General features: G+C 49.9%; 1 protein-coding gene across 1 annotated transcript in view; it reads right to left on the reverse strand.

Moving 5' to 3' along the window:
* Positions 1-7,231: 7,231 nt before the first annotated feature.
* The window catches only part of CRACDL (CRACD like), a 125,742-nt gene continuing 112,483 nt past the window's right edge, over positions 7,232-20,490 (reverse strand). Inside the window, exons 8-10 of the mRNA XM_055089060.1 lie at positions 9,946-10,118; positions 8,811-8,955; positions 7,232-8,014 (exon numbers count right to left, since the gene is read on the reverse strand). Coding sequence (XP_054945035.1) covers positions 7,875-8,014; positions 8,811-8,955; positions 9,946-10,118 — 458 coding nt within the window. The 3' untranslated portion in view covers positions 7,232-7,874. The remainder of the gene's footprint in view (positions 8,015-8,810; positions 8,956-9,945; positions 10,119-20,490) is intronic.

The raw sequence follows: 20,490 nt of genomic DNA on the forward strand, positions 1-20,490 counted from the left end.
CGCAGGCTCAGCGGCCACGGCTCACGGGCCCAGCCGCTCCGCGGCACGTGGGATCCTCCCGGACCGGGGCGCGAACCCGGTTCCCCTGCATCGGCAGGCGGACGCGCAACCGCTGCGCCACCAGGGAAGCCCAATAAACCCACTTCAAATATAAACTCATGCACTGGTTAAAAGTAAAAGGATGGAGAAAGATATACAAACACTAACCAAAAGAAAGTTGGAGCTGCTATATTAATTTTAAAGTAAACTTCACAACAAGGAAGATTATCAGGGTTAAAGAGATATTACATAGTGATAAAGGAGTCAAACATCCAAGAAGACATAATAATCATATATGTGTCTGCCTCTAACAACAGAGCTTCAAAATACACAAGGCCAAAACAAATAGATTTGAAAGAAGACACAGGCAAATCTGCTATTAGAGTTGGAGAGTTCAACCCTCCTCTTTCAGCACATGATATGACAAGGAGGCAGAAAATTGCAAGGATATAAATGACCCAAACAACACTATCAACCGACTTGACTTAATTGACATTTACAAAAATTCCACCCGACAACAGCATTTCCCGCATATGCACATGGAACACTGATCAAGAACATTCACCGTGTTTGGGGCCACCAAATGCCAACAGAAAGGCTGCATTCCACATACCAGGTAGTTTTGGTTTGATAGGCACCCGAGAAGAGCAGGCTTGGGCAGTCTGAAAAACTCTCCTTGGAATTTCTGATTCTTTTTCCTACCTCCCCCTTTATCTCCCCCTGCCCTTCCACTCCAACTAAGAACCTTTGGGCTGGACTCTGACAAGCAGGGAATGAATGAAGGTGAGGTGTGTGTAACTAGAATGATGTTTTCTGATAGACTGACCCTGCATGGAAACACCCGTGTTGCTAAATACCTTGTTTATTCCTCCATTCGGTAGACATTAACTGAGCATCTACTCTGCACCAGGTACACCACTCTGCTGGATGCTGCTGAGGGCACAAAGTCACCAGTAAAAGATGGCACTGTCAGGGCTGATGGGAACCTTGCAAATGGAACCTGCACCTTCCAGACTGAACCAAAGGAATGTCCTGAGAACCAGTAAGGGGCACAGAGACTGAAGTATCAGAAATTAGAGAGAAAGAATTTAAAACTGAGGATTATTCTCTTTTTAAAATAAACAATCACCTGCCAGAAGTATCAAAGCTTTTTCTCAAGATAATAAGTTGACCTTGTGTGCGGCTCACCAGAAAGGCCTAGAGTGGGTGAGGCCCAAGAGGTCACTTCTCCCAGCCCAGACCCAGAGAGGCAACCCCAGCTCTAAATGTAGACCCCACTAGTTATGTGCCTTAGTTTGCTTGAGCTGTCATAACAAAGCACCACAGACTAGGTGCCTTAAACAAGAGAAATTTATTTTATCATGACTCTGGAGGACACAAGTCCAAGATCAAGGTAGGATTGGTTTCTTCGGAGGTCTCTCCCCTCAGCTTGTAGATGGTGTCTTCTCTCTGTGTGGTCACATGGTCTTCCCTCTGTGTGCGTCTTTGCTCTAATCTCTTCTTATTAGGACACCAGTCGTATTGTATAAGGGCCCACCACAGTGAAATCATTCAACTTCATGAAGGTAGGCCTTCTTTAAAGGCCTATCGCCAAATACAGTCACATTCTGAGATACTGGGGGGTTAGGACATCAACATTTGAATTAGGGGACACAATTAAGCCTATAATAGCTTGGAAGCCCAGCACCCACTGGGAAGAGACCATAAACAGAAGAGAGCTCTGGAAACCCGCTGCAGCCTGTGCAGACGTGGACAGTGGATACACAGAACAGCAGCCTATCGGGGCAGGAGCTGCTGGGACTTCCAGGGTCCCTGGGTGACCCAGGACATGTCTGGCTCCAACCACTGCCAGGAAAGTCGGCTCCAACTTGGCGCCTTTGAATTTAGTGCCCAGGCCCACACCCTTGGTAAATTTTCCAGGGGCTTGAAGCATTTCAGCAGCCCCAGTGGACAGAGTTCCAAGAGGCAGGCAATGTGAGGTGAGGGCTCCTGAGGGCTGCCCTGCACTCAGCACGGCTGTGAGCATCCAGACTCTGCCCCCTGCTCCGCCCTCGCGGGAGCCTGGGAAGGCCACCCGATGCGAGGGCCTGAGCCTTTCGGATGAGCTGGTCGATGAAGTGGGGGGAGTGGGAGACAGTGGAAACAATCTGTTCATCTCCCTCCTCCCCCTCCTTTGGGAAGAAAGATGGAACATCTCAATTTAAAGGCTTCAGCTTCTGAAAAATTGGGTTTATTTTGTCTAAAGGACTCCCTAATGACTTGCCTCTAGTTTCCTTTGTCTTGGTAGCAATTTTGCATTTTCCTAAGTTTGATACCAGAATTCTTTTTTTTAAAAATAAATTTATTTATGTATTTATTTAATTTTGGCTGTGCTAGGTCTTACTGCTGCGCGCGGGTTTTCTCTAGTGGCAGTGAGCGGGGGCTACTCTTTGTTGTGGTGCGCGGGCTTCTCATTGCGATGGCTTCTCTTGTTGCAGAGCACAGGCTCTAGGTGCGCGGGCTTCAGTAGTTGTGGCACGTGGGCTCAGTAGTTGTGGCTCGAGAGCTCTAGAGTGTAGGCTCGGTAGTTGTGGCGCATGGGCTTCGTTCAGCCTGACTGTTGTTGTTTTTGAGAATCTTTGGGGCATCACAAACACATCTCTCCTTTATTTCCATGCTAATGAGGATAACTTCCCTATGGAGGAGGCAGGAAGGAAGCTAGAGCACGGGGATAAAGCAAATGTCAACCACTGCCTGAACACCTGTGCTATTACCCAAAACACATGCGTTCAGCTTGCATTACTTCTGCTATTTGGCCCTGAAAAGCCTATTTGCTAGAGATTATTTTCATCAACTAAGGAGTAAGTATCTCTGTCCACATGGGAGTTACACAGAACCGACCAGAAGATTCAGTGCCTGGAGTGGGGGGGCAGATCTGGATGCCTCTCCCCATCACGTACATCTCTAGAGAGGACTAGGAAGAACCATCTTCCGACTGGCTGGTTCCACCTGGCTTCCTTCTCCGGGTAATAAAAAGCTTCCAAAGCACTCTGGACAACTACATTCTGCATAAAAGCCCACTTGGATGATTGTCTGGATGATTACGTCTTGGTAATAATCAGATTAAGAGCAATGTAATGTAACCATATTATAAAACTAACATGAAAGGCCCCACCTGGACCACTACAGGTTGCAGATCCACAGTAACTCCAGGCTGGGGAGGCCGCCCAGTCCAGAGTCCTTTCCAGGGGCGGACACAGGTACATCATCCTGGAGGGATGGCCATTCTCCTACTGCCTGCTCACCCCTGGCTGGGCATCCTGTCCCATGCTAGACAACTGTGAGTGTTAAAACTTTTCTTCATTTGTCCTTGACATGGGTCACTCTCATCCCATGTCTTGGTACATCCCCCCCGCCCCCCCTGCACAGCTGACGCCTCCCTCTTTCTGGCAACACCTCCTCCTCCTTCACAGACCTTCCCTGTCTCCTTTGCTGGCCCCTCTTTCTCCTCAGGGCAGTCTGGGGACCCTTCTCTCCCTCTTTCAGACCCTTGAATTCCTACTCCATCTAAAGCGGAGGATGTCCCAGTTTATAACTTTATTTTCTATTCGCCCTTAGATGTTTAATGGGGATCTCAAATTGAAGGCGTCCAAAACTGAACTCCTTCTGTGGCATATCTCCCCCGCCCCCATTTCTGTAAATGATCCACAACTCACCAGGAGCTCGAAACAAAAATCTAGGTGTCATCTCCACGGCCACGCTTTCCTTTTCCAAATCATATCCACCAGCATAGTGGATTTTACCCTACCTTTTAAAAGTATTTTGAATCCATCCACTTCTCTCCACCTCCATCATGACTCTAGACCATGATGATCTCACACAGACCATGGCAACAGCCTTCTAGCCTCCTGCTTCCACTGTGTCCCCACACAATCCATTCCCACCCATCAGCTACAGCCAGCTTCTTAAAATGTAAATCCTATCACTCCCCTTCACTTGAGGCAGGAGATAGGTGGGCCCCAGGCTGAACAGTTTCTCCCCTGTGGACAGAAACTCCATAATGGGAGAAACCCCATAAAAGCGGGATGATGGAGGAGGCTGGGCCCTGCCCAGATAAGAGACCATATATTCCTCATTCTCAAAGTCAAGGAGACCTCCTCGACTACACATGTGCAGAAACGCTCCTTGGGGGTCAAAAAGGGAGGGGGTGCCACCTCATAGTAAGTGATGTCAACCTATCCATAGATTCTTCACTAGAATCCGTCTTGGCTAAGAGATGCATGCACACACAGGGGAGGACCCTGAGAGAAACCAGACATGGACTCGGAACGAGGCAAAGCAAGATGACTGGTCAAAGGAAACCCGGAAGAAACGCCCCATAAAAGTGATTCAAACTACTCCAAGAGGGCACGATTCTCTCTCTGAGCCCACCAGGGTGTCTATCCAAACGTACTGTATACTCTTTTCCTCCTAATAAACACGACTTGTTTCACTACTTTCCATCTCCATGTGGAAATTCATTTCTACACAGCTGACAGGCCAGGGCCTTGTCACTGGCCACTGGTCCCTGGTGGTCCGGTGGCTAGACTTCACCACTCTCATCACTGCCACTACCTGACCTCAATCTCTGGCCGGAAACCGAAATCCTGCTTCAAGCCACTGCAGGCCGAGGCCACCCAAGATCACACTGACCTCCCAAAGCACTCAGAACAAAATCTGTCTCCCCACATGACCTGCTTCCTGATGTCCGCACCTGCTTCTTCCCCTTGTCCTGCACACGCCAGCTACACTGTTCTTGAACCGGCCAAGTTCAAGGGCCTGGGACTTGGTTGAGTGGTTCCCTCTTCTCCAAGTGTACTCCCCCAGATCACTGCATGGCGGGTTCATTTTTATAATTAGGTCATCTCTCGAGCAAACCCTTTCCTAACCACCCAATCTTCAGGAGACTTTCGGCCACAACCAAGTCCCTCTGTTTTAGGCTCACCATTGCACTTACTGCTATTGTTCCATGTTTTTCTCAGGTTTCACGGTTATTTACTCAGTGTGCCCCCCCCTTAAATAGAATGCATGTTGCCCATTTGCTCATCAGGGTGCCCCCAGGCCCTGGTAGAGCGCCCGCACACTGGTGTTGACTGAACGAAGTGAAGGAGTGAATGGGAACACCTCACAGTACGTGTAGGTGCTCATGATTATAAGGTACAAAAGAACCCTCACACTTTCTCCAGTCCTTTTAAGGAACTTCAGGGTGGGAATCAAGATGGTCACCAGGGAAACATCACGAGGTATCCTTGTCTCCAGGATATATGTCTTAGACTGGTTGGGCTGCTGTAACAGAATGGTTGTCTTATAAACAACAGAAATTTGTTTCTCACAGTTCTGGAGGACAGGAAGTCCAAGATCCAGGTGCTGGCAGACCCAGTGTCTGGTGAAAGCCCTCTTCCTGGTGTGTAGATGGCCATCTTCTCACTGTATCCTCACACGGCAGAAGGGGCAAGGGAGCTCTCTGGGGTGTCTTCTATGAGGGCACTAATCCCATTCATGAGGGCTCCATCCTCATGACCTATTCACCTCCCCAACGCCCCACCTCCTAATACTGCTGCACTGGGCATTAGGATTTAACATATGAATTTTGGAGAGACACAAAAATTCAGTCTATAGCCATGCAGGAGCCCTCAAGGTCAAGTTTAGCGCTCCCTTGTCTGTGTTACGTCTCTGAGGACACAGATTCACCTCCACACTAATGCTTTTTAAAAATGGGGATTCACTTGAGGGTAGTGTTTAAAAGCATGGGGTCTGGGGCCACTTACCAGGTGCTCTGCTATGAGATCTTGGGCAGGTGACCTTAATCTCAATGAAATGCCTCCGTTTCCTCATCTGCAAAGTAGAGATCGGTACTTATCTCCAAAGGACCGTGGAGAGGATTAGAAATAATAGGTACGAAGCACTCAGAGCAGTGCCCGGGACAGAGGAAGAACTCAGTAATTGCTTACTGTCTTTCTTCTTAGGAAAAACCAAGCTGACAATTCCTTGCAGGCTTTTACCATCTCCATTGCCAGTCTAGACTTCCCACATCATCTCCAAATTCTGGCCTCTGTTTCAGCTCTTCTTGTTATGGAAGAAGGTCACAACCTCCATGCAGGGCACAGGGAGAGGTGGCAGCTGCAGGACCACTCCCACCCCCTGCAGGGAATTCTCCCAGTGTCCTAAAATTCTATACCCTCCTAACTTACCTGGTGCCAGAGAATGAAACCCAGTCCTGCAACACACAGAGAATATCAACCTCTATTTCAACAAAATGGAACCAAATACTTTTGATCTTACAGCGAAATCCACTGCCTCAAAACTGTTCATCTGAAATGTTCTGCTAAGAGGAGAAATGATAGACAACATGTTTTTTTTCCTAGTTAAAACTATGCACGTCTAAGCTTTTGGAGCAAGGCTGGATGGAGGGAGTTCTCATTTAGAGCACATTCACCATGGAATTTGGCATTGATGTTCTCTAAGTGAATGCAGTTAACAGATCAATTTGGTTGGGGAAAGAACAACTATCCCAGGGCTTTTTCAATACAGGTAGACCTGACCACGTTGTATAGTTCTAACAGCTGGAAAATACAACAAAAGGAGCAGAACTTAGGGTATATAAAATCAAATTATATATGACGTCTTACTGATTCTGATGGCCAAATGTCCCCAGCTATACACATTCCCATGGAGATTAGCTTGTTCAAAGGAACAAATTGGAAAGGTTTTTAAAAATAGAGGTATTATATAATTGAGACATAATTCTGAGATCCCAAATATATGCTCTTACTCTCCTGGCTTCTCCACATTCTCCACTCATGGATCATCCTGGTTAGTGCACTGATAACCTAGTTTTCAACAGAAACATACAGGTTAGATTAATGAGATGTTAAAGAATTGCAACTTTAAAGGAAATTTTATATTTTTAATATGTTGTACCAAATAGTTGTAAAGAGCAAAAAACCTACAGTAGCTTCTGATTTTCAAAAACAAAGACCAAAATTTTACCGGGGAAAAAAAAGATCTCATACAACCCAAACTCCCAAATCAACCCAACTGAGATTTGACATGAGATCTATATTAAATGAAATTCCACACATTGCGTTTAACTCAGTTGCTAGAGGACGTTCTCTCAACGTGAGTAGAAATAGCGTGGAAATAACACGTGTCACGGAAGCAGGTTTGAAACCTTTTATTTGAACAGGCAATGCATTGTGCAATAGTGAGGGACACAGATGCCAAGTGGAAAAGTTTAAAAATTAATTTTGGAAAGAGTCTATGAACTGATGAACCCTGCTGTGTTCCTTCCACTCCTTCTTGGAGTAGCTGCCTTCAGGAAAACGGACCGTGTTATAGCTGCTCTTGGAAACGGCATCCCTGTTTTACCATCAATGTCATGCCTAACGGTAAACATGAAAGGAGAAGATGGGCTCCACAGGCAGGACAATGGCCAGAGACACAGCTGATCTCAGATGGAGGCGCAGACACACGGCCCTCCGAGTTCTGCATCCACGCTTCGTTTGCATTTGCTTCCCTGCCCGAGCCTTCTTTATCCTGGGGATTCTGAAAGACTCACATTCATACCTGTGGGCACAGAGCCTCGTTCCTGGCCCTTTTCAATGGTTTTCTTGTCTTCGGGCACCTCTGGCCCAGGCCCTTGGCGATGTGTCCGTCCAACTTGTCTGCCTGGTTTCTTCCTCTTCCCCGAGCTCGCTCTCCCGTAACCTGATGATAAAATCACTCAAGTTTCACAGTTTGTTTGCCTTGATTTAGTGGCAGTTTTAAAGAAAGTGACCCGTCAAGGTAGTGGCATTCTTTACCAGCACACTGTTAACCTATTTTATAATTTGGGGCATGTCGCTCCAAGCTTGCGACTTCTTTCTGGCAAGTTCCATCCAGGATGGCTGGTCTGTGCTGGCATAGCTGGCCCTCTTCAGCTGATGCAATTCTTTCTCCATCATCACTGCCGACTGGGCTGCTGGAGAGAAGACAAAACAAACGGAAATGTGAGAAATGAGTTTGGATTTGCACTTAAGCCTCTTGCACGCCTTTAAACTACAGGTCCAAGGTCTTAACCGTGGTCTCAAACATAAAGCCCGTAAACGTGTAAAGAAGATTTCGGCGTGGAATAACTTATGCGCTAAAAAGACTTCAGAGCAGGCTCAAACAGTTCCAGTGATGCAGTGAGGTGAGAGAAACGTTCACAATAAAGCTGCCGGAACTCTGTGTGTGAATATTCTTAACACTGCTGAACTGTACACTTAAAAAAGGGTTAAGATGGTGAATTCTGTTATGTGTATTTTACCACAACGAAAACTAAATTTAAAAATACTGATACATGCCACAACAAAGATGAACCTAGAAACATTACGCTCAGTGAAAGAAGCCAGATACAAAAGAACACATATTTTATGATGCCATTTATAAGACATGTCCCAAAAGAGGCAAATAGAGAGAGAGAGACAGAAAATAGAGAGCTGGGGGGTGGGAATGGTGAATGATTGTAAATGGGCATGAGGTGGCTTTTTAGGGTGAGGGACATGTTCTAAAATTGGACTGTGATGGTTGGACAACTCAGTAAATATATACTCACTGAACTGTATGCTTAAAATGGGTGAGTTTTTTACCATGTAAATGATTATGGCAATAAAAGCTGTTTTTAAAATATCAACGTGGCAAGTAATTCAGAAAAACAAAACAGAACAAAACATGGCAGGACCAAACCCGGAAATGCATTTCCAAGTGTCCAGTACTATTTTCGGGTTTCATACCCAAGTTCTGATGGGACAAGGAGATCCCTCTCTGCAGCCCCTCCTGGAGGTGGAGCTTTGTCCCCTGCCTTTGGTCCACAGCGGGCTTGGCAGGGGCCATCAGGAAAGACTTGCTGCGGACGAAGTCGGCTTGCTTCACGGACTCCTGTGAGGACGTAAGAAAGACACACGCTGTCCTGTCACCTGAGATTCAGACGGGGACAAACCTAACCAAAGGCAATGAGCCACAAGGTTCTTCTGTCAACGTGAATCATGCTGCTGGCACTTTCTCGGGGGAGCTCTGCTTTGGGTACCGGCTGCCACCTGGCCTCCAGGATGCTGGAGTCCACTCGTGCAGGCCTCCTGGGCACACACAGGCGTCCTGGCTTCTGCCCTGTCCCCAGCCCTGGCCTCAACCCCAGATGTCAGGCAGCAGGGTTCCATTGGAAAGGCAAAATGAACTGTGTTTGGAAATAGTTTTGAGACTTCTGTGACACTTGGTATGATCATGGATGCCGGGGTCACTGGTGAATATCTGTTTTATGAATTCCCTAAGCCTGCAGGAGGGTTTCCAAGCTTGGGTATGATTGTGGTTTTGGTTGAAATGGAGAGAAGCAGGTTCTACCGCAGGCTCAGGCTCACTTGCCCGCACGGCTGGAATGTGCTTCGGGATTTACCATGGCAACTGGGGGGGACACAAAAGCTGTGAGCCTCAGCCTGCTTCTAAGCGCAGTCGTTTGGGTTTGGTAACGCTGTTTTCAGTCCGGAGTGTAAAAGGGAACCCCAGGGTCCCGCCCTGCAGTCCTGGGTGAGGAATAAGGGCCCCAGCGGGTTGCCAGCACAGCAGCAAAAGCAGAACTCGGTCGTCAGTGCAAAACGAGTCGAGATGGAGCTGTTGCCGGTCCCTCTCTCCACATGCCGAGCTGCATGGGGGGGGCCGGGAGCACAGGGCTGTGTCCACTGGCGGAGGGATCCACGGCTCCGCTGACGCCCTAGCCGCCCAGCACACGCACAGGGCAGACAGCAGCAGTCGTCACAGGCGACAGCGCCCGTAATGACCGTGCAGGACATGAGGCCATCACGGGGTCCCGGGTCCCAGCCCCGCCGGGGGCTCTCCCCTGCGTGCACAGGGACAGGGGAGGTTTGCTCTAAGCACCTGGGTTCTCTCGGGCACCCTGGCTGGCCTTCCTGTGTCAGACTTCAAGGTCCCGGCCCCAGGCTTGTCTTCCTGGCTGGATGGCTGCTCCGGGGCCCCTCGCCTCTTCTGCCGCCCGACGGTGATCCAGGGCGGCGCGGGCTGGCCGTCGGTCCCAGGCCCTGCTGCCTTCTCTGTGGGTAAAGGCACGGGTTATGCAAAACAATCCTGGTCTCCTTCAGCCCCCCCTGTGGCTTTTCCCAGCCAGAGAGCACAGCGCAGGGGCTCTGGGAGACGGTGGCACGGAAGGAGGTCTGGGAGCCTCTCTGGTGACACTAGTACTTTGCTGTCAGGGACTTTGTTTTCTCAGTTAAAGAAAAATCAAAGAGATTATGTGCTCCTCCAGCCTGAGCCACAAAGAATCAAATGCAACTGCTCCTATACACACATTTTAAAGTCACTTTCCTCCTATGGGATACCTGAGAGAATGAGATAAGAGTCAGTACATAAATAGGTCAGGTTTCTTTAATATAGGCCTGTCACTCTAGAGCAGTACATACTACCCAATACCCGATTTACTTGGAACGTTCTTCTCTTTTCTTTTAGAAATTATAAGCACAACCTTCCCTTGTGGAGACTGACACCAAAAGTAAGCCGTGGCTGTTTCCCTTGATGTTTGGGAGAGAAGAGAAATAATGCCTTTAAAACCAAAATATTTTGCTGAATTTCCTTCTATGTTCACAGTGCTTATTTTGGGCGGTAAAACTGTGGGTCATTCCCCCGCTTCCCTTGCTTTTCGACTCTTCTGTATTTTCTATGATGAGAATTTATTATATTCATCAACAGAAAAAAGAAGCCAGTTTGTTTTTTTCACGGAAACGGAATGATTAAATAAGTGGCTTCTCACAGGTCTCTGGAAAGCACCCTGGATCCAAGGGTTCCCCACGAAGAGTCCTCTCTGAATATTTGCCAGCCAGCCCACAAAGCAAGTGGACGGTTACCTCCAACCCCACCCGGCTCCTTCCTGCTTCCCGGGTCCACAGGGCAGCCCCGCCAGCAGGTACAGGCCACACCCGGGTCACAGCCACACGTGAGGACGGCCAGGGCGAGTCAGCGTCCTCATTCTTTGTGCCCTGACAGATGCCACCCCTTGTTCCGGCATGTTTAGAATTTTACTCTATTTGGTTTGGCTTCTGCCTCCAGTTCGACGTGGAGTCCTCTTCTGCCAGTTCCCTGGTCACCAAGGAGGGGCAAGAGACAGAGCCACCACCCTGCGAGCTTCGGCCTCCCGGCAGGTGGAGAGAAACCTTGAGTTTCACATGCACTGACCTGTCCTTGGCCCCTGCAAACCCTGCTCTGTCTCCTCAACTTACCCTTTGTCCCCTCCGGCCTCTCAGGCCCTCCCTGGCCGCTGACCACTTCCCCATGGCTTTGCAAAACACTTGGGTCTCCCGCAGCTCAAAACGACAACAACAAAACATCTCCAGGAGGCTGCCTCGCCACCCCCTTGGAGCCCCATTCTCGACCCTCCTCTGCCCTCAACTCCAACGGCTCCTGCCCATGTCTCTTCAGCTAATCCTGGATCCTGACACAACGCGAGCACTACGCTCTCCATCCGCCCAACCACTGGACCACAGATCAGAGGACTCTCCCATCCTCCAGCTACTTTACCCCTGAAGCTCGGATGTGGCCATTTAACCCATCCTGGAGGCCTGTCCACCCTGGGAATCCCCTCTGCAGGTCCCTGCTGGACTCCTGCTCCTAAACCTGGAATTGCTTCCTGTTCCCAACGCTCAGCCTTTTTCTCTTCTTCCCCAAACGTTCTCTGTTCCACTCCTGACCTTCAACACTCAGATCTGCTCAGATTGCTTCCAAATGTGTAATCCAGCCCTATGTCTATTCTTAGCCAGAGCCTAGCATTTCTACTCCCCGTCCGCCTTCCTTTCTTCCTCCCTCCCATTCATTCATTCACTCATTGTTTGCTATGGGCAGGACTGTGTTAAATGCTAAGGTGAAAAAACAAAAAAAACCCTGTTTCTTCAAAGAGCTCCAAGTCCAGTGGAGGAGACGAAGCAAAAACAGGTCACTCAATGGAAACTGGAAAATGCTACACTTCACAACGTGCTGTGTAGACACAGGGTAACACAGGTGGGTAGGACCTGAGGATGCTGTCTGTGGTTAGGACCTGGAGAAGGAACCTTCTAGGCTGAGCAGAGAGGTAAGGAAAGGCCTCCCAGGTGGAGGGGGCAGAAGGCAGAACTGCCAGCAGGCCGGCCCAGAGGGGCTGAAACGCAGGCTAGGCCAACGGAGGGGGCCTTCCTGGCCTTTTTCTTGTCTATAACGGGGAGCCACGGGACTTTAAACCCTGGGTATACTCTGGAGGCTGCGTGAGGAGTAAGTCTGAGCAGGGGGGCAGCGGGCCGGAGGCGGGGGGGTGAGGAGGGAGGCTGTGGCCACGGTCCAGGACAGGCTGTGAAACGCATCAGGGCCCTGTGGTCCTTGCCCCCCATGTCCCCCGCCTGCCTTTTGTCTGCGGAAAACCTTTAGCCAAAGAATAAGTTTAATCCGAGAAGTGAGAAAATGCAGAAGCAAAGGAAAACAGTCAAAGGAGACCAAATAATAACAGTTGAGTCAGTAAGCAGTAAGCAAAGTCAGGGACCTTGAGTTCCTCCTCAAGGGCTATAGATAATATTCTGAGCTGTCTCCTGTGAGCTATCTTATAGATACTGAAACCCTCACCAGGTGGAGGAAGTTCCATGACACAAGCTGCCACAATTCCAAGAACTGGCCTCAAAGACACGGAAACAAACCGACCCCGAAACTAAAGATTAACTGTACCTAAAACAATCAAGATGACGCTGGTCAGACCACCGATGACCGTCAGAGCTGACTGTGCTGTTTCTGCGTGTAGCCCCTGCGCTCTGTCTATAACAGCTCTTGCCCCCTGACTGTCAGTGGCGGGGGAGTCGGCCTTTGGACAGGTGCCCCCCACCCCAGTTGCTGGCATCCAAAATAAAGCAAACTTAACTTTCCACCAACCTGGCCTCTTTAATGGCTTTTGAGAGGCGAGCAGCCAGACCCCACTTTCGGTTGCAGCTGGACACTGGCACCAGGACCAGCCCCTCACATCCACCAAGTCGGCACCCGGATGCCACCTCCTCTATGAAGCCTGTTCTGGTCACCTAGCTGGACATGCTCTCCCTCCTGATCCTCTGGAACTCTTGAGACATTTGCCCCAACACATCTGCCAGCTGACGGTCCACCCTACTGACATATGCTTTCCTTATTATTTTTTTAAAATTAATTTATTTAATTTATTTATTTTTGGCTGCACGGGCTTAGTTGCTCCGCGGCACGTGGGATCTTCCCGAACCAGGGCTCGAACCCGTGTTCCCTGCATTGGCAGGCGGATTCTTAACCACTGCGCCACCAGGGAAGCCCTGACATGTGCTTCTGGTCATTAGAACTTATTTACTAAACAAACACACGGCAGAGACTACATACCAAGTGCTGTTCTAATATTAGCTTATCTACAATGTAATTTTAGATTTTATTTCTTGTCCAGGGAACCCAGTGATTGCCCTGCACAAAGAAGGCAGCCTGGGTGACTGCGTATTTTACAGAAAGTCTGCATTTCCCATCCCTCGTTCCAGAGAGTCCTCATAATCTGTCTTTCTGGACTTTTCTTAAAGGGGTCCCTTCACTTCCTCTTAGATCCTTCCTTCACGCCCAGTGGCGGGTCGTGCCCTCTGCTCTCTTTTGGCCCCAGATGTCTGGTCACACGGTCCTCCCAGCAATACCCAGCACGTGCTGGCCTTTGCTGCACCACAGGGAGACTGGAGAGAGGGCTTCGACTAGGGGTTGAAACTCACTACTTCAGTCAACAAGATATTCTAATGCTTCGGGCAAGACTAAATGTACATGGAGACAACATTTCCACCCTGGGCTTTAAATCAGGGGCAAATGGTGGCTGGCTGTGCGAGGCCAAGGTGGACCCGGCATCTCAGCGCTCCAGCTGGCTCCCCGGCTCCCGGGGAGCTCAGTGTCGGGCTCCTGGCACTGGTGTCACTCTGACCATGACGGCACTGACACAGCTCTGATGAATTCCTATGCCATGCAGTTGGATGACCCATACGAGCCAAAAAGAGTATTTTACAACTCACTGGAGAAAGCTGTATGGAACAGGGCATAGGCAGCATTCCTACAGAGAGTGGGGAGAGGAGGCTGGGGACCCCGAGGGTGGGACTCTAACAGGGGTCTACACCCCCTGTGACAGCCAGGACACAGCTGGGACTCATCAAGAACACCATCTCCTCGTGGAAACAACCTACGTGTCCATCGACAGATGAACGGATAAAGAAGATGTGGTGTATATACACAACAGAATACTACTCAGCCATAAAAAAGAATGAAATAATGCCATTTGCAGCAACATGGATGGACCTAGAGGTTATCATACTAAGTGAAGTAAGTCAGAAAGAGAAAGACAAATAACATATGATATTACTTATACGTGGAATCTAAAATATGACACAAATGAACTTATCAACGAAACAGAAACAGACTCACAGACATAGAGAACAGACTTGTGGTTGCCAAGGGGTGGTGGAGGGATGGAGTGGGAGATTGGGGTTAACAGATGCAAACTATTATATATAGAATGGATAAACAACGAAGTCCTACTGTACAGCAAAGGGGACTACATTCAAAATCCTGTGATAAACCATCATGGAAAAGAATATTAAAAAGAATGTATATAAATGTATAACTGAATCACTCTGTTGTACAGTAGAAATTAACACAACGTTGTAAATCAACTAAACTTGAAAAAATAACTTAAAAAAAAAAAAGAACACCGTCTTCTGAGTGAGAGGCAATGAGCTGTACAATGTAAACCACCACCGTTTCTTGCCCTCTGGCTAAGAAAATAAAGCAGATACTCCGCCCTAAGCTACCACACAATAGGACAGCAGGCTTCTTACACCTCGTAAACATTTGGTAGATGCTGCTGCTTCTGGAGCAGCAATTTTAAAGAATCTTTTTCCTTTCATAAAATATCTTTCTTGTTCATAAAAATACACATGCACAATGTACAAATTCAGAAAGCAGAAGCAGAAAGGAGGAGAAAAAAGTTCTTCAGAAATCAACACAGCCCAAGAGAGCTATGTTAACACCCTGGCACACAGCTTCGAATCTCTTTTGTTACGTTGTCATCTTAAAAACGCATATCCACAGCTCATTCCCAGCTCTTCACAATATTCTCTGTGGATGGGGGGCCCGAGTTTGCTAAGATTTCTGCTCTGAAGTGCAAGCATCGCCAGCATTCGCGACAACGAGCCGAGGCCAGAGCCGTCCCCTGTTTCTGTCTCCTCTCTAGCCCCTCTGCCATCACCCTGGTTTACACAGAGGTGACCATACGCCCGGAGAGACACTAAGGGGACCGCTGGGGCGGGGGAAGGGGACGCTGGGGACACATGAGCCTCACCCACACTGCGGGCTCCCTGTATGAAAGTTGAAGGTTTTTTAAAAAGTATTTATTGATCTACTGTCAGTCTCACCTTACATGGACAGCTCCTGATCTATACAAGCTGGCAAAGTCTGCTGTCGCTCTGTATCGGTTCTGGCTGTCAGCCAGGCCGTGCGATGCTACCAGAGAACTTGGGCTTTTAATGCTCACGTGAGCATTTGTAAAGCCGTGCCGAGCATTTTAAGAATGAGAAAGGGTTTCTGGCAGAGGAAGCCCCCATTTTTAATAACTGCGATGCGGCTGTGTCCTAGCTCCACCTCCGAAAGAAACTTACCATTCCTTCCTCTGTTCATCCAACAAACACAGTCAGCCCTCATCCAGGAATTCTGTATTGGACAATTCGCCTACCCGCTAAAACGTATTTATAACCCCCAAAATCAATAGTCTTGACCCTTCATGGTCATTTGCAGACATGCACAGAGCAATGAAAACTTTGAGTCCTGGGATGAACACGTTCCCAGTGGATGTGGAACAAGGGGATGCTTCTTTCATGTTTCTGCTCTCAGGCTGTAAAAAAGGGTCCTTTCACAGTGTACTTAGGGTCACATTTTTTGCACTTTTGTGTTTTTTCTTGGTGATTTTACTGTCTAAAATCGCCCCCATATCTACAACACCAGAAGTGCTGTCTGGTGCCCCTAAGCACAAGAAAGCAGTGATGTGTGTTACGGAGAAGATACGTGTTTCTGATGAGCTTCGTTCAGGTGTGAGTTATGCTGTTGTTGGCTGGGAGTTGGAGGCTCATGAACCAACAATACATATTAGATAAGCTGTCTTTAAACAGAAACACACATAAAACAAGGTTATGTATCAATCACTTGAGAAAAATGTTGTGATTGCGCGCTCACAGGATCCTAACCCTTTATCGCCCCCTGGAGCGATGGTTCATGACTCGCTAATTCAGTGTTTGCGGTGACTTTATAGAACGCAGCTACCGTGAAAAACAAGAATCAACTGTACTGGGTGAGCAGAGGCCCCATGGGAGATGCTGAGTCCACAGAGAGGAAGGACGTCTCTATCCCAGCGCACCCCTCCAGCGCAGGCACGCAGGCTCTCCTAGATAGAGGGGTCCTTCCACTGCTGACACACGGCCACGGTCCAGGAATGAGTTCTAGAGCCCACTGGAAGGGGCACCGAGGGGCCTCTGGGCACTGGTCTCATTCTGTTTCTTGGTCTGGAGTGTGTTCCATGTCTGAAAATTCACTGAGCAGCACGTGCCCGTCTCTGCATTTATATCATTCTCCAATCAAAAGCAAAAAACCGAAACAAAAACACAAAAGCCACTCTAAGATAATCACAACTCACGCGGCGCTTGGATAGTGACCTGGAGAAGGATCTAGCTCCCTTCCCATCCTCTTCACTTCCCTTCGGACCTCCATGCACCTGGAGTTCTGGGACCACCTGCTTTTTCGCCTGCTGCCCTCCACACCCCTACTCTTGCTCTTCCATTCTCCAATGGCTTACCCTGAATCCTTCTTCCTGCTTCCATTTCCTCTCCTAAATAAGACCACAGATCAGCAAGGGCAAAGAACCTGCCTCTCTAAGCTCAGTGGCAAAATGTAGCTCTCAGGGAGGAGAGCCACTGCATCTGAGAGCCTCTTTCTCGGCCACCAGGGCAAACCGGTCCTCACTCCTTTCCCTCCTTCTAAGTCAGGAGGCACTGCTGGGATCTCGTCACCCCAGCTCCCCTGAAACCTACCTTCCCTTGACCTACTCATTGACCTGATTTGGATGTGCAGGGCCAGGCATCTGATCACGGGCAGACACGTGTACTGGGGGTGGGGCCCAAGGGTCAGACACTTGGCCAGGCTCTTTGCTTGAGTTCAGGGGCTAAGCCCGGGTCTCCGCATGTGAAGGCTGGCAGAACTTGTCCCAGTGTCCAGCCTGAACCCCACACCTCATGGTGGCAACCAGGAAGCCAGTGACAGGCTCCAAGGGCACAGAGTTGTGACGGAGGAGCTTAGATTGAAAGTCCATTTGCTCACACACCACTGTGTGTGCAATTAAGACCGTCTCCAGGGCTTCCCTGGTGGCGCAGTGGTTGAGAGTCCGCCTGCCAATGCAGGGGACGCGGGTTCGTGCCCCCGGTCCGGGAGGATCCCACATGCCGCGGAGCGGCTGGGCCCGTGAGCCATGGCCGCTGAGCCTGCGCATCCGGAGCCTGCGCTCCGCAACGGGAGAGGCCACAACAGTGAGAGGCCCGCGTACCGCAAAAACAGGAAAAAAAAAAAAAAGACCGTCTCCAAGCAGAAGGCAATGACCAAAGTCCTTCTCTGAGTACAGAGACAGCTGATCTCCACTACCTGCCAGGTGATATAACTGGGACCTTATAAGCATATGGGGATGGAAATGCACTGTAATTCGAAAATAATTGAGCTCAGCAAAGGAGGAAGAGTAGTGAAACTATTATATTACACGGCATCCTCCTACAATTCAGAATGTAAACAGTCACCCCACCTTGGATTCCTGGTGGCTCTCCAGGAACAGCTGGAATTCTGTCTCGAGTGGAATTCTGTCTCGAGTGGCCACCGAGGGGCCAGTCAGTGGAGGGATGGCTCTTGTCCACGGAGCTTGGATCTGCCCTCCTCTATTACGCCTCCCCCTCCCAACCCCAGACAGGTAGGGACCTTTCCCCGATTCATCACTCGAGAAACGTTAACAGCTAAGGGTTACTAGGTCTCGGTTTTCAGAGCAGTATCATATTCATAAAGACCCTGACAACTCACCTTGTAACGCAGAATACTTTCAATCCCCATTTCAGAGATGGAAACACAGAGCCTCACTGTGTAGAGGACTTGCTCAGGGTGACACGGCCAATGTGTCACCAAGAGGGCATTGGACACAGGCTTCTGGATCCCTAACCTTCATTCACTACATCGCACACCGTATCACGTTAAGGGGAATGACCCCACAACTTTCCCACACGTCATGCCCTCCCATCGTTGCTTACCATGGAGTGACAAGCAACTGTTACTCACCCTGGCACTACCGAGGCTTGGGGCTGGATAATTCTCTGCTGGGGGGCGCTGGGGGCCTGTCCTGTGCATCGTAGGACGTTTAGCCTCCTCCCACTAGATGCTGGTGGTATCTCCCTTCCTCACACTGTAGTTGTGACATTCGACCATGTCTCCAGATACTGCCATGTGTCCTCCGGAGCACACAGCCACCCGCCGTTGATACCTCCCCCCGGCAGAGCATTACAGTGAAGACACTGGCCGCAAAAGTGGTCTACACAGCCCCAAACGCCGCTTCCCCCTAGCCCCCCGGGTCACATGCCAGGTGCCTCTGGGCAAGTCTTTTGGCCTAAGTTTCACTGCGGTCACTTCAGAACACGGCGTCACCTCTGGGCTGAGTCAGCATTGTCTCCTGTCCCCCTGAATGCAGGGCGTCTGAGCTGAGGGCGGGGGTGCTTCCCCAGGGGCTGGGGGTCTGGGAAGGAGGGGGTGGGGGACAGGCAGAGCTCTCCTGTGACCGGCTCCTGCCACTGTCCGGGTGGGCTGTGTCCCGGGTGCGTCTGGCAGAGTCCCAAACTGACTCTGAGAGATTCCCACCCACCACCCACCCTCCCCGGCTAGCTCAGCTCCCCTCCACCCACACCAGCTCCTGTCCCCAGAGTCCCTGCATCCCGTCCCTGTCCCGTGGGAGGCCCCCTTGGGATGAGGGAGGCTCCCCTGGTGCCACCCTGTTGAGCTGAGGACTCACAGAACTGCAGCTGTGACCCCTACAAACGCTCTCTCTTCCTCGCCCCTCTTAGGACCCCTGTGTACACTCAGGGAGGTGGTGGTGGTCCGTGACTCCCACAGTATTCTGCACACGTTCTCTCTGGGGTCTCAAATCTACGCAGTGGTGCCTTCAGCAGAATCAGGACAGGAGAGTCCATGACCACACGCTGGTCTCCGCCGCCCAGAGGAGGTTTCGGTACCTCCTTAGGGAAGTATGACTTGTACCATGTGAGACTGTATATCACAGGTGGCAGTGAAAATGCTCTTGCTGCCCCGTGAGTTACTACTAACCTCATTTTACAAAGGAGGAAGCTAAGACACAGAGGTTGAGAAACTCAATGGCTCCGAATCCCACAGCCCCTGAGGGGTGGGACCTTGGAGTCAAGCCTCCAATTGAAGGCTCTTCAATCTCCACAGCCAGCACCTGCCTGGCTTCCCAGCACCTGGTCACACACACACACACACACACACACACACACACACACACAGCTGAGGGCCACCCACTGCAGGCCAGGAGCCCCGCCCATCCCCTGGGCACAGAAACTGCAGAGGATCAAAGCCCCTTATGTTCTCAGGGACCAGGTGGCAGGGGTGGGGCTGGAGATATCAGAGGGAGGGAAGGAGTGTGGCAGATGAGCTTGGGAAGGCGGAAATGTTGATTTTGGCCAGAATCTAAGGAGACTTAAATGCCTCACGCAGGACTTTGAATTTTATTCTAAATATAATGGGAAGGCATCGGGACGTTTTAAAGAGGAAAGCTCCGTGGTTAGACCCATGACTTGGGAAGAGAGGGTGAGGAGAGAGTTGGGGGGAGGAGGTGCTGCAGGTGTCAGGTTAGAGGTTGCTGAGGGCTGACCTGGGTGCAGGTGGCTAAAGGCATGTCACATTAGGATGACCAGGACTTGCTGACCAAGGTGTAAAACATGACTGACATTCTTCACCCCTCAGATTGAAAAAAAAGAAATTAAAAATAGACTGATAACACCTAGTGCTGATGAGGAGGTGGAGAAATAGTCTCTACCCTGCCCTTAGAAGTGTAAACTGGTACAACCTTTACAGAGGGTCATTTGAAGTTGTGTATTAAATTAAAACTTCACAAGCTCTGTGAGCCAGAAAACCCACCTTTAAGAATCTAGCCTAGGGCTCCCCTGGTGGCGCAGTAGTTGAGAGTCCGCCTGCCGATGCAGGGGACACGGGTTCGTGCCCCGGTCCGGGAAGATCCCACATGCCGCGGAGCGGCTGCGCCCGTGAGCCATGGCCGCTGGGCCTGCGTGTCCGGAGCCTGTGCTCCGCAACATGAGAGGCCACAACAGTGAGAGG

The sequence above is a fragment of the Physeter macrocephalus genome, chromosome 12, assembly GCF_002837175.3.
Source record: "Physeter macrocephalus isolate SW-GA chromosome 12, ASM283717v5, whole genome shotgun sequence".
NCBI lineage: Eukaryota > Metazoa > Chordata > Mammalia > Artiodactyla > Physeteridae > Physeter > Physeter macrocephalus.